Here is a 13,928-nt window from a genome sequence, read left to right on the forward strand (position 1 = left end):
GGCTTCATTTTCAAGCTTTGACTTTTTCAGCCCGTCCAGATACATGTAGAGCTCCTTGAGGGCAGGTCTGGCTCCGACAAAGTTTTTTTCCAGGATCCGACCACAGTTTTCTTGGATGTCCTCTCAATGCTGTGAATCGTTGGTAAGCCAACAGGAAGCCTTCAGCTGACTGGTCACTGACAAGGTCAGTGTGCATAGCTCTGGACGCCATACAGCAGAAGACAACACACACACTCCCCACACTTTGAGCTTCACTTTTTTCCTCACCTCATCCTTCTCTTCATAAGGTCCAAATAAGTCCAATGATGTGTACTCAAATGGATTGGCCGGTGTTATTCGCTCTGACGGAAGGTCGCTCATGATCTGCTGGCATCTTCTGGCCTTGGCTTTTCTGCATGCCACACAGTTGTCAACAATCTTTTGAGCTAGTTTCCGGCCTCTTACCTCCCAGGCTTTCCTTCTCATCCGGAGGAGTGTGCCTGCGATTTCTTCATGGTTTGCTTTGTGAGCTTCTTGAGCTAGAAGAGTGGATACCCATGATGTGCAAGGCAAGATTGGTACTGCAGTTTTTTCATCATTAAAGATTTGGAATCTTCCTCCACAGAGTAAAAGTCCAGTGTTTTCATCTTTGACAACAGCAAGTCGGCTGAGAGTGGTGTCTGGAAAAGTTACCTCCTCTTGAGCTGCCAGGAAGAGATCCCTGAGTGCATCTTCACACTCCCTGACGGTAAGTGTTGCTTCTTTGGCTCTGGACTTGATTTGAGCTGAAGACGTTCTCACCCTCTTTGATTCATCTGTGCCTGAAGTTCTGGCCAGCACTTCCTTCCACTCTGTGGCAGCTCTCCACACCCAGGCGATGCCTCTGGTTAGTTTAGTTAAACTGTTGAATTTGCTGATGTCAAGGATTTTTTCCACTGCAAAACCAGCAGGTGGTCTCCGGACTTGGATTTGGTGTTTATCTCCAATGGGGCTGCTTTGCAGGTCCTTGGTTTGGTCAGTTTTACCTTGAGCAGAATTTGGAGACGGTGGAATTGCAGTGGCAGATGGGGCATTTTGGTTTCTCCTCACCTGTGCTCGGGTCAGTGCTGCTGTAAAACATTTCCTTTGGAGCTTGTTTATACCTTCTTTGGCATACGCAGCGACATCTTTGGCTGACTTTGTCGGCCACTCATCCACAGGTCGTGTCAGAAACTCTGGTCCATTCTGCCACACAGAGTCCTCTTTGAGGTCTTCTGGGCTTCCTCCTCTTGTTATGATGTCTGCAATGTTTTGCTCACCTGGAATCCACCTCCAGTCCTCAACTGATGTGAACTTCTGGATCTCTCCCACTCTGTTTGTGAAAAAGGTCTGGTACCCATAACTGTCTCTCTGTATTGCTCCTAGCACGGTTTGGCTGTCCAGCAGATGGAGCCAACGTTCCACTTGCATCCGACTGTGCTTTTCGATGTATCTTCTGAGCCTTGCAGCAAAGACAGCACCACATACCTCAGCTTTCAATGGTTCTCCTTTTTGGTCAAGTGGTGTGAGCTTTGCTTTGGACTCAACAAGCCGGACCTGGACGCCTTGTTCGGTCTCCCATCTGAAGTACACAACAGCTCCATAGCTCTGGTCACTTCCATCAGAGAATGTTATTCCCCAGGGTCCTCCAATTCTTTTGACTGGTGTGAGGCTTCTGTGGAAGGTGATTTGGTTGAGCTGTGTGTATTCCTCAAACAGGTGGATAGCTTCTTCTCTAAGTCTTTCAGACAGAGGTTTGTCCCATGTGTCTCGTGTTAGAGTTTTGCCTCCAGCTTCCTGAAAAGCTCTTCTGACTAGAATGGCTCCCTTTTGTTTGGTAGGTGTTGCAAGGCCTATGGGGTCATACAGGCTAGCCACTTGGCTAAGAAGTTGTCTTCTAGTCAGTGGGTTTGGAGTTTTTTTTGAAGATAGAGGAGGAAGAGGAGGACGGAGCAGAGTCTGTAACATCCAGCTGTGTGTCTATGAACAGTGATCAGTCTAAAGGTGATGGTCCAGACTTCAGTAATGAATCTGGACCTTCAGACACAAAGTAAGAGACTCTTTCTCCTGTAAACTGACCTGAAGATGATTCAGTGAGACGCTGTCATGAAGGTTGTAGTGTAGATATGAAGGAAAGAAATATTGAAGTAGCTTCCATTCAGCTGTAATCTACAACAGATCTTCATGTTCATGTTAACCAGAGACAGAGACAGGGCTGGTATTGCTGTTTGATTTTCCAGTCAATAAATGTAAAGTAGCAGCAGGTAACCCAGGGTGATATTTACTAAGGATTTACTAACAAGTCAAACTGTGTCTGTCCTTATTTACTAAAGGACTGCAGCAGCAGGTACAATGTTTGGTCTCATGTAATACAGACTGTGTCTTAACGTGTTCCTGTTCAAAGACACTAAATATGGGAGGAGGTCATGTAAATGTATAGAAACAGCCTGCTGCAGCTGATTTATCACTGCAGACTGACCACTGCAGCAGAGGAAACTGAGTCTGACATTTAACGTTTGGGAAAAGTCAAATGTGTCAAACTGTTGTATCACACTCACACAGAGGGAGAGAGACTATAGCAGAAACAGAGAGAGAGAAACATTAATGAAAAGATGCATTATGAAGATATTTAGCAGAGCTCTCTGTTCAGCAGCACAACACAAAAGAGCAGCAGTCTGTTATTTTTCACTAGTGGACTTTTCTGTTTGGCTCAGTTTCCTCCTGCTTATTGTTCCTGACTTGTAATGGCTCAGAGTAGCTTAAAGGAGCCTGTGGAGTTTTCTTGTTAACAGACTAAAGTCATGTTCACATTGACTTACTCACCAAAACACATTGTGTGTCTCCTTTTGGTCTAACTAATGTGTTGAATCCACTTCCCTCCTCATCAAACATCTATTTTAAATCCTGCATTGTTAAAATCCATGTTTACTAGCTTGCAGTCTTCTTCTTCTTCTCTGCCTTTGCTGGCACATTGTTGTCTCTGTCTAATTACTGATGAACTCTTGTGTTTGTAGTTTATATTATTTAATTTCAAACTGAATGTGTTGAATCTCAGAGTCTGAAGAACAGAAACTGTGTAAGTGTGTAAATACTGACAGTCTGGACTGTTTATTTGGGGAAAGAGCTGCATGCAGCTTGTGAGCTGTCGGTTGGCCTCCACTAATGTCATGTGACATAAAGAATGTGTTCATGTCCACAGAGAGAGGAAGAGGAGGGCTGTTTCTGTGGAGGAGCAGCTGTCCTGCTGTTCTTTGTGTCAGGACGTCCTGAAGGATCCAGTCTCTACCAGCTGTGGACACTGGTTCTGCAGACAGTGCATCATCTCATACTGGGACCAGTCTGCTTCATCAGGAGACTCCTCCTGTCCCAAGTGTGCAGAAAGATCCAGAACCAGACCTGGACTGCAGACAGACAGTCAGACCAGCACTGTACAAAGTAAGACTGAAGATCTGTCTGCTGATGTCATCATCTCTGAAAACAGGACAGGAATCTACGTCCTCTATCCTATTGAACATTAACAGTCACACTGATTTTTGTTTCATTCTACCTTTTTTCTTCTCTTACAGCAGAAAGTGGTCTGCAGGAGGTTTTAGATGAACATCAGATCAGTCTGATCAGCACATGTGAATGTGTGACTCAAGGAACTGATGAAGCAGGAAGTGAAATCCTCCTCATCAGCATCTTCACTGAGGTCCACATCACAGAGGGACAGAGTGAAGAGGTTAATACCCAACATGAGGTGAGGCAGCTTGAAACAGCTTCCAAGATGAAGCTCCATGACGCTCCAATCAAGTGTCAGGACATCTTTAAAGTCTTACCTGACCAACAGAAACACATCAGAGTGGTTCTAATGAACGGCATCGCTGGCGTTGGAAAAACCTTCTCAGTGCTGAAGTTCACTCTGGACTGGGCACAGCGCTCCAACAACCAAGATATCAGTCTGCTGATTCTGTTCTCGTTCAGGTCGCTGAACTTGATCAAAGATGAGCAGTACAGTCTGCTCATGCTGATCCATGTTTTCTATCCAACATTACAGAAGCTCACAGCAGAGAAGCTCGCTGTCTGTAAAGTTCTGTTCATCTTTGACGGCCTGGATGAAAGCAGACTTTCACTGGATTTCAACAACAGTGAGGTCGTGTCTGATGTCACACAGAAGACATCAGTCAGCGTGCTGTTGACAAACCTCATCAAGGGGAAGCTGCTTCCCTCGGCTCTCGTCTGGATCACTTCCCGACCTGCAGCAGCCAATCAGATCCCTCCTTCATGTGTGGACAGAGTAACAGAAGTACGAGGCTTCACTGACGCCCAGAAGGAGGAGTACTTCAGGAGGAGATTCAGTGATGAAGAGCAGTCCAGCACAATCATCTCACACATCAAGACATCCAGGAGCCTCCACATCATGTGTCACATCCCAGTCTTCTGCTGGATCACTGCTACAGTTCTGGACCACATGTTGACTAGAGACCATAGAGGAGAGCTGCCCAAGACCCTGACTGACACTTACTCACACTTCCTGCTGGTTCAGACAAAGAGGAAGAAGAACAAGTATGATGAAGGACATGAGACGAGTCCACAGAAGCTGACGAAGGCTGACAGGAAACTTCTTCTGAAGCTGGGGAGGCTGGCGTTTGAACAACTGGAGAAAGGAAACATCATGTTCTACCAAGAAGACCTGGAGCAATGTGGTCTTGATGTCACAGAGGCCTCGGTGTTATCAGGAGTTTGTACACAGATCTTCAAAAGAGAGAGTGTGATCTTCAAGAAAACAGTCTACAGCTTTGTTCATCTGAGCGTTCAGGAGTTTCTGGCTGCAGTCTACATGTACCACTGTTACACCAGCAGGAAGATAAAGGTACTCAAGGACTTCCTGGGAGAAAAACACAGTTACTCATCTCTGGATGACTTCCTGAAGGGAGTCATGAATAAATCTCTCAGAAGTAAAAATGGCCACCTGGATCTGTTTGTCCGCTTCCTTCATGGTCTCTCGCTGGGTTCCAACCAGAGTCTCTTAGGAGGCCTACTGGGTCAGACAGACAACAGTCCAGAAACCATCCAGAGAGTCATCAACAACCTGAAGGAGATGAACAGTGGTAATATATCTCCTGACAGAAGCATCAACATCTTCCACTGTCTGATGGAGATGAACGACCGCTCAGTACATCAGGAGATCCAAGAGTTCCTGAAGTCAGAATACAGATCAGAGAAACTCTCTGATATCCAGTGCTCAGCTCTGGCCTACATGCTGCAGATGTCAGAGGAGGTTCTGGATGAGTTTGACCTGGAGAAGTACAACACATCAAAGGAGGGACAACGGAGACTGATCCCAGCTGTGAGGAACTGCAGAAAGGCTGTGTAAGTCCAGATGTGATCAACATTATAAATCAGTGTAGATTAGTAGTTTAGTTCTTCAAATATAAATAATATAAAATTCTTATTATAGTTAAAATAGTGCCTTACTTGTTTGTAGCTGAAATAACATGTCAGTTATATTTAGTCTCAGATGTTCTTGAGCTGTTTCTCTGAAGTTTCAAATGTTTGGTTCATAATTTTCACGATTTGCTGAACACAAATCTGTAGAATGTAAATGTTTTCAGGAATTTAAAATCCACAGTCTTGTTGTGAGTAAAAATGACTTCCAGGGTTTAAACTAATATGAGGCTTCAGCAGTCTGAGTTCCACATATCAAGTAAGTATGTTTGTGTTTCTTCAGTGTTTCCTTGCTGAGCTGCAGTGGAGGGATCCAAACTCAAAGAGGGAATTTAGAAGGACATTAGAGGTTGTGGTTGAGGTTTTATTACAGCAGCATTTTATCACAACATATATCAGTATGTTACAGTTATCAGTGAATGCAGTAAAGTTATTATTACATGATATATAATCAGACATACAGGTAATACCTGATTTTACTCAGCAGGCTCTAAAATAAGATCTGAATCATTTTGATCTGTTTCTGAATTGCACTGTATTTATTCTATTTGTAACAACCTGTAAACAGTTTTCATGCCTTTCACAGCACTTTGTAAACTTGTGTTTGAAACGTGAAGATGAAAGATTATAATAATTATTATTATTATTACTGAATGTTATTTAAATTGAGTATGTTGCTGTGACAGTGGTTTAGTATCACAAGTAGAGAATAGTTATCAAATCATCAAACTGATTCAGTAATGTCAGTTATACAACAATATGTATAGTTAGCTAACGTTAACCAACACTAGCCTCCGTAAACTACTGGTCATAGAGACTAAACCCCTGAGTGTGTTGAACCGAGCAATGGAGCCTTTTATTTCTCTTCAATTCATCTTTTTGTGGTAAAGAGGGAAGTGGTGTTACATGGTGTTGTTCTGAAGTCTTTCTGATATTCTGTTGGTCACAGAAAGAAAATCTCAGCTGTTTTCTCTCTTGTTGGTGTAGAGAAGAGTAGTAGCAGGGAATTCACAGAGGTCTGATCAATATATAAGAGCAGAATGGCAGAATTCAGCCTGTTTAAAGAGATCTGATACACATTAAAGCTCAATGTTATATTTTTAATGCTGATACCCTGATGACATCTTTCTGATGACATCATGTTAAAATAATTCTACCTTATTGGTTTGTTCATTGTGTTTGTGCTGAATCAGTTTTTCAGATTCTCAGAAAAGAAACAACTAAACGTCTAAATATTGAATACATTGATATTTAATGATGTACAGGTGTAATATTGTCAGGTCATTAGTTTCATTAGTATTTGTGAACAGTCAGTAAATGTAGCTGCTTATGGATGTGAACCTGACAGCAGCAGGTAGCAAAGAGAGATGATCTTTCTCAACTGGAACTGTTCACTGAGTTGAAATGAGTCTAAATATCCTGCAGTCACATTAAAAATAGTGGACAGTAAAAGTGGTTTTCTAATCAAATGTCCTCATGTTAACTTTGTGGAGACAGACATGGGATCAGATCACACAGACACACTGTGCACATTATGGAAGCCTCAATGTAACTCCATGTTCTGTCCTTCATCTGCAAGATTAAAGCAAAACAAAGATTACAAGTCTGCCAGTATGAGAGAGAGTGATGAGAATGATTGTTTCATTCAAGCACAGTGAGACAGCATCAGCTGAACTGGGAGTGTTCTGGTAGCTTACTGGTCTGTGCTTTGATTCTGGTGGTGGACCTTTGTTGCATGTCATTCTGTGTCTCTCTCTCCTCTTGTTTCCTGTTTATCTCTCAACTGTCCATTAAAGGAATAAAATGCCTCAGAAAACAAAGATTTTAAATATTCAAAAAGATGATCTGAACCACTGATGTGAAGATCAAATGTTCATCAAAATAGTGAATATCAAACAGTTTCATCATCAAATGCATGAAGTAAATATAAAGTGTCCTCTTTCATGATAACATATGTTGTAATATATGTGTCATTACAGACTTTATGACTGTGGACTCTCAGAGACTCACTGTGATGTTTTGGCCTCAGCTCTGAAGTCCAACTCCTCCCATCTGACAGATCTGGACCTGAGTAAAAACAACCTGTATGATTCATCAGTGAAGCGTCTGTCTGCTGGACTGGAGAGTCCAAACTGTAGACTGAAGACTCTGATGTGAGTTCACTGACTGTAGCTTTGGTAGATTTGTATTATATATTCAATTCAAATTCTTCACTGAAGTTTCAAATGTTTGGTTCATAATTTTCAGGATTTGCTGAACACAAATGTGTAGAATGTAAATGTTTTCAGGAATTTCAAATCCACAGTCTTGTTGTGAGTAAAAATGACTTCCAGAGTTGAAACTAATATGAGGCTTCAGCAGTCTGAGTTCCACATATCAAGTAAGTATGTTTGTGTTTCTTCAGTGTTTCCTTGCTGAGCTGCAGTGGAGGGATCCAAACTCAAAGAGGGAATTTAGTTCTAAATATTCTGAAACTTCAAGTTAAATCTGATCAAATCCTGAGAAACACAATTTTATTCTACTGTATGGGCCTGATTCACTAAAGGTCTTTGTGTGTAAAAATGTGTGTAAACTTGACATCACCCACAAAAAAATGTGCAAGCTGATCTACTAACATGTTCACTGAGATAATCGCGCTGTTCATTTAGTACGTTTACCATAATGAATGTAATATGAGGCGTTTTTACCCCAGTGTGTAAAATACAGGGAGGAGAAAAATGTAAATATGTTCTTTAGCACACACATTGTGATTCATCAAAATTGAAGGTAAGGTATGAATTATCCCTGTTACTATAATTTTGATCAGTTTTCTGAATTGCACTGTATTTATTCTATTTATAACAACCTGTAAACAGTTTTCATGCCTTTACAGCACTTTGTAAACACGCATTGTGATTTATCAAACTTGAAGATAATGTTGGTGACAGTATCTTTGTCTATAAATAAAACCTTTGAAGGGCAGGTATTAATCTGTTGTTACCACGGAGATGAGGAGACGGAGACACACTGACAGAATACACAGAGAACAGATTTTTTTCTATCTATGTTAATACTAACAGCATTGACTTTGTCACTAATACTCTCCCATATAGCATTATTTATGTTAACCTCTTCCACTTAACTTCTAATTCCATACGATCACATTTCTGCTCGTCCAAACTGTCCATTAAGACACAAAACTCTCATTTAAATACTGCTGTCTGCACCTGTTGTTATTAGTGCAGGTGATTCTTAGTAGATCAGTTGCAAAACACACACTAACCAAACATGTAATCTGTTAGACTGCACACACACTTTAACACCCTTTATTTGGGATCTTAGTAAATCAGGCCCTAAATGTGTATTTTTATATGGTTGGAATAACAAATAAAAGTTGAACTTGTGTAACAGACTGTCAAAGCCTCATATTAGCTTCATCTGAACTTATGAAGTCATTTCCTGCAGTGTAGCTGTGTTAGGAAGAGACCACTTCACAGTCAGTATGGACAGGAGGAATGATGCCACCAATAACATGTTTAATTACACATACCTACTAAACTACCAAATACAGGAAGAAGAGCTCATGTTATAAATAATGAAGGTTTTTATTCCAACATGTCTGATTTCATATTGATCTTCTAATTACAGATGTGACTGAGTTCAGCAGCATTTTATGACTCAGTGTTGACATGAATATGTGTCTGAATGTTAAAATCTCTTTTTCACTGTTTGTATTTGACAGTTTTTAACCTGCATCCTGTTGGGTTCAGCTGTTTGGAGTTTACATTTTCTAAACTTATAAATTTAAATCTTCTTCAGCTCTGAACAGATTATGAAACATTTCATCATTTCAAACATGAACTTTGTTTTCTAAACTGACTTAATTTATTCTTTATTCAGATTGTATGACTGCTGGTTGTCAGAGATCAGCTGTAATTATCTGGCCTCAGCTCTGAAGTCCAACCCCTCCCATCTGAGAGATCTGGATCTGAGCTACAACAACCTGAAGGATTCAGGAGTGAAGCAGCTGTCTGGTTTTCTGAAGAGTCCAGACTGTAAACTGGAGACTCTGAGGTCAGTTCTCTGACTGTCTGTTACTATTGTTGATCTTAATGTTTAACATCTGAACCTAATTTATGTTCCTACATAACTAATTAATTAATTAAGTTAATTTTTCTTTTCTACACACACGCACACACACACTCCAATACACACACACACTGTAACACACACACACACACGCACGCACATGCACACACTCACCCACACAATGTACACACACACACTAAAAAACTCATGCATGCGCACACAGAGACACACACTCATTATAGACACACACTCACAAACACACAAAAAATGCATTATACAGAAACAACCACAAACATACTGTAACACACGCACACACATTCTCTCTCATACACACAAACACTGTAACACACACACACACACACATAGACATTATACACACACACACATTCTCTCTCACACACACATTATACACACACATTATACACACACACTATACACAGACATATTACACACACACACACAGACCAGTGGTTGATGCCCTCGTTACTTTTTTTAAGCTTACGTCAGCTGATGATTTTTATTTATTTAATATTTTTGCAAAATTCTGGGAAAATAAACTGTTTCTGCTGATTCGCGTATGGTTTGTCTTAGTCGAATTGCCGTACCTGTACTACATCATGCCATACGAAGAAATGGAAACTGAATACTACATACCTCTATACTACATACTTCCATCCTACACACTACACACTAAACAACCAGATATTAAGCAGACAGTTTACATGATAACCCACAATGCATTTCGTTCCTACCCAATACCGATATATGCAGGCTTTTTACACCAAAACTATTAGGTAACAAGCCTTTCAGGTCTGCTGTCTGATCATGTGGAATCCATTTTTCCCAGTCTTTCAGGCTCGCTATTGCCTCATGGATTAGCCTCTCTGCTTCTCTCAGCTGCATTTCGTAGCCGTCTCTATTGATAGCAGCGATGGGGTTTGCTTGGGCTCTGTTACAGGCTCTTTCCGCTTCTCCAATTGCAGAGTGAACCTCCTCCTTACCGTATCTTGGCCAGAGGTTGGATTGGACCGCTTCACGGATGTCCCCCAGCCTCGCGTCGCACTCTTCTATTGTCCTTTCAAGCTCAGCCTGCTGGTGCATGTCGAGCTTGACCTCTTCATCCTTCTCAGTTCCTGCTTCAGCATCTGCCAGTAGACCAGCCCTGTAGTCATCATTTGCATCGCTGACACATCTTGCCAGGGAGCTGAGCTTGTAGAACTCCTCTTGTAGTTCATGTTTGACCAGGCCATCTGCAGCTTTGCTCAGGTAGTTTGCCTGTTTGGTGAAGGCACTTTTAGCTGAGGTCCTCTCTTGCTTCAGTTGCTTGACTGACTTGCCAAGAGCCTCCTCCGCCATGGTGGAGAATTTCCAGTCCTTCGCGTCGACAGCTTGACTTCAGGCCTTTAATCCTTGTCCTCACTGTCCACGGTGGTTATTAACTGTCAAGTTATGTGCTGTTGAAGTGTGTATTTGTTGACCACAGCTCTGCCCAAACTTGAAAACGGCTGATCAACTGCTGAAGGACACGATGGACTCAATTCTGTTCAATCTTGAGTTTTTTATTTTGGGTCAGAAGGGGATGAATGGGGTGTAACAGAATAGGTTAATAACCTAGGATAAACAGAAAGACAAAGGCATTAATAGCAAATAATTTCTGTTCACACTTCTTAATATAAAGAATAAATGAATTAATAAATGTTAATGTTACTTGATAAATGAAATGAAATTAAACTTATTCAGATTAATTCAACTCAAATCATTTCAAAAAGGTTAACAATTAAAGTAACAAGCTACACCAAAGGTCACTATTAGAGTACTAGAAACAAAGCACGAGTACCAAAGTACTTCTATAAAATCATAATAAAGTTTCCAATTTACTCAACAAAAATAACCATTGCAACCACAAACTAGTGATGGGACGTTTGACACTGACGCACCGAAGCTTGTGTCACTCCCTCGAAGCACACTGGTTCGAAACACCGTGTTGGAGCTTGTATCAAATTGAAATAAGCACGTGACTGATGACGTCCGAAGCTTCGAACGTCACTGAAACTCCGGAAGGGTTTGCTGGATTCAAATTTATTGCTGCTGCACTGATACCCGGTGTATAAAAGATGCACACACCCAGCGAAGTTGTGTTGTGTTTCATCGAGTAGACTTGCCAATTTCAGAGCACGTTTACTATATTAGAAAGACAACATGGACAACACTACAACAAACGCACATTCCCCAAACCTCCTTTGTATACAAGCACCTGTATATGCATATACCTGTAACACAAGCACTTTCAACAAACCCCAATATGCTTTCTGAGTTGTAGTAAGCCTGTATAAAGCCTATGCTTCTGTTGCAAATGTATATCAGGCTTAGCCTATTGCTCAAAACGTGTTGCCACATGTCTAGGTTAATCAGCAATAATTGCTGTAAAATAACGGTTGCAACAGTTAAAGCGGAATAAACTAGACGCGTATGATAAAGCTATTAGTAAGGTACATCAGCTCCACATAACGGTAGTGGGAATCATACCTCAGTCATCAGATTTGCAATCCATATCGTTGCCTTTCCTCCAAGCAATGTTGCGAGACGAGATGAAATTACAAAGGCATGTGTAGGCATTCATAAGCTCCTCTCGCTTCTTGCCGCTGCGCGTGCTGGCCTGTTATAGGATTCATGGGAACGTCGCGGGGTTTATGAGTGTGGCTTGCAATTTATTTGATTAGCCTATTAATGGAAATCAGCCTTACATACACCTGTACGTAATTCTACATAGCGGTAGAAGGTGGCATTGTTGCTGCAGTTTATTGAATCCATAAAGCCTAATTAAACAACAAATCCTGATCACAGTAGTTTATATTATTATATTATGTTATATGAAACATATAAAACATAGGCTTTATATTTTTAATTCTGTCATGTCATGTTCATGTCATTTCATTTGTTCAGTCATGTCATGCCATATGAATGCGTTCATTCTATGTTCATGTTGTGCTTTGTTCAGCGTGTCGAGTTTATAGCCGTAGTCATTTCTGCTGACCACCAGATGTCACTGTGTTGTATTCGATGCTTTGATGCTTCGGATCATTTTGCGACACAATCAGGAAGAAGCTTCAAAGGCTTCACAAGGCTTCGTTTGCCCATCACTACCACAAACACACAATCAAAGCATTTGGGAAGCATGGCCTCCAAACTTAAACATCTACTGTACTGTACCAGTGGTGTCTTCAATGGTCGATCAGGAGCTGTGGCTGTGAGGTGTCTCCAGGAGCAGGCAAGAGAGCTGACTGAGCCAGCTCCAAACATTTCAGACCATGCTTCCGGTATGGGTGCGCAGGTGAATGTGCTCCCTCAGGCACTTCCTTCCTCTTACCTGGGGTTCCACCACTGATGTGGTTTCCCCCTGCAGGTTTGGAGTGTCTGGGATCTGAGACTGTGGCTCCTTTCTCAGTGAACCAGGTTTTGACACAACAATAACATATCTCCTATTGTTGAATTAACACATTATGCCTAATTGTATTGTGATGCTCCACTGGATGCAAACATAAATGCAACATGGCTTTCCACATGTAAACACTGTCTGTGCAAAATAAGACAACAACTTCAGCTTAAGTTATGGAAAAAAGTGCCAACATGTCACTGCCACATTTATTATGCTGCTTTGCAGTCATTTACTATCCGTAGGGAACACTTGGAAATAGTTCCAAACCACAGACATAAGCCCCGTTTCTGGAAGCGGGACCTTTTAGAGGAACGTCCTCTCACTCGATCCTCTCAGCTGGTGTGTCTCCAGCAGAGTAGGACCCAGATAGGATCCAGATAGGACCCAGATAGGACCCAGATAGGACCTACCGGACTCTGACGGTGACGTCACAGAGGCGACTCGCCGAAACCATAACAGAGAAAATGACAACGAGGAGGTAAACCTTCTGTCTGTGTGTTCGTGTACATGGCGGTGGACGCTATGAACTTGTTAGCCACGGTTAGAGTCCCACGAGTCCAACATGTTGTTGTTGTTATACGCCATCAAGAGCGCGCCGGTAAACGTCCCATGCTTCGTTCATGCAGGCTCGGAAATGCTGAAGCCTACAGAACAAACATCAGTTCTAAAAACCCGATACCCATACTTCCCGATATTACATTTTTAAGTGAATATCGGCCGATAATATCGGACATCCCTACTGCTAACTGTATAAAATGATTTGTTTACTAAAGTTTTTCTCTAGAAATGTTTTAAGATGTAGGCCTATATTAGATAGGCTAGGCCCACTCTACTTTGAATCTATGTCTGATATGATTTTTCCACAAAAAATAAATAAATCTATTGTTAAAAACCTTAAAATCACATCTACACCTTCTACCTCATTAAATATAATTATTTACATAATATATTAATTTCATTTTCACAAGTCTGTACACAAGACGTCTGCTCCTCACAGTTA

General features: G+C 41.4%; 2 protein-coding genes across 2 annotated transcripts in view; one reads left to right on the top strand and one right to left on the bottom strand.

Moving 5' to 3' along the window:
* Nucleotides 1-13,928, bottom strand: part of LOC133979436 (uncharacterized) — a 1,726,912-nt gene that overhangs the window by 1,321,943 nt on the left and 391,041 nt on the right. The window lies entirely within an intron of this gene.
* LOC133978591 (NACHT, LRR and PYD domains-containing protein 3-like) overlaps nt 1-13,928 on the top strand; it is a 42,220-nt gene that overhangs the window by 16,471 nt on the left and 11,821 nt on the right. The window contains exons 5-9 of the mRNA XM_062416862.1: nt 3,197-3,277; nt 3,326-3,432; nt 3,564-5,349; nt 7,404-7,577; nt 9,304-9,477. Of these exons, the coding sequence (XP_062272846.1) occupies nt 3,197-3,277; nt 3,326-3,432; nt 3,564-5,349; nt 7,404-7,577; nt 9,304-9,477 (2,322 nt within the window). The remainder of the gene's footprint in view (nt 1-3,196; nt 3,278-3,325; nt 3,433-3,563; nt 5,350-7,403; nt 7,578-9,303; nt 9,478-13,928) is intronic.

Source organism: Scomber scombrus, chromosome 4, assembly GCF_963691925.1.
Source record: "Scomber scombrus chromosome 4, fScoSco1.1, whole genome shotgun sequence".
Taxonomy (NCBI): Eukaryota; Metazoa; Chordata; class Actinopteri; order Scombriformes; family Scombridae; genus Scomber; species Scomber scombrus.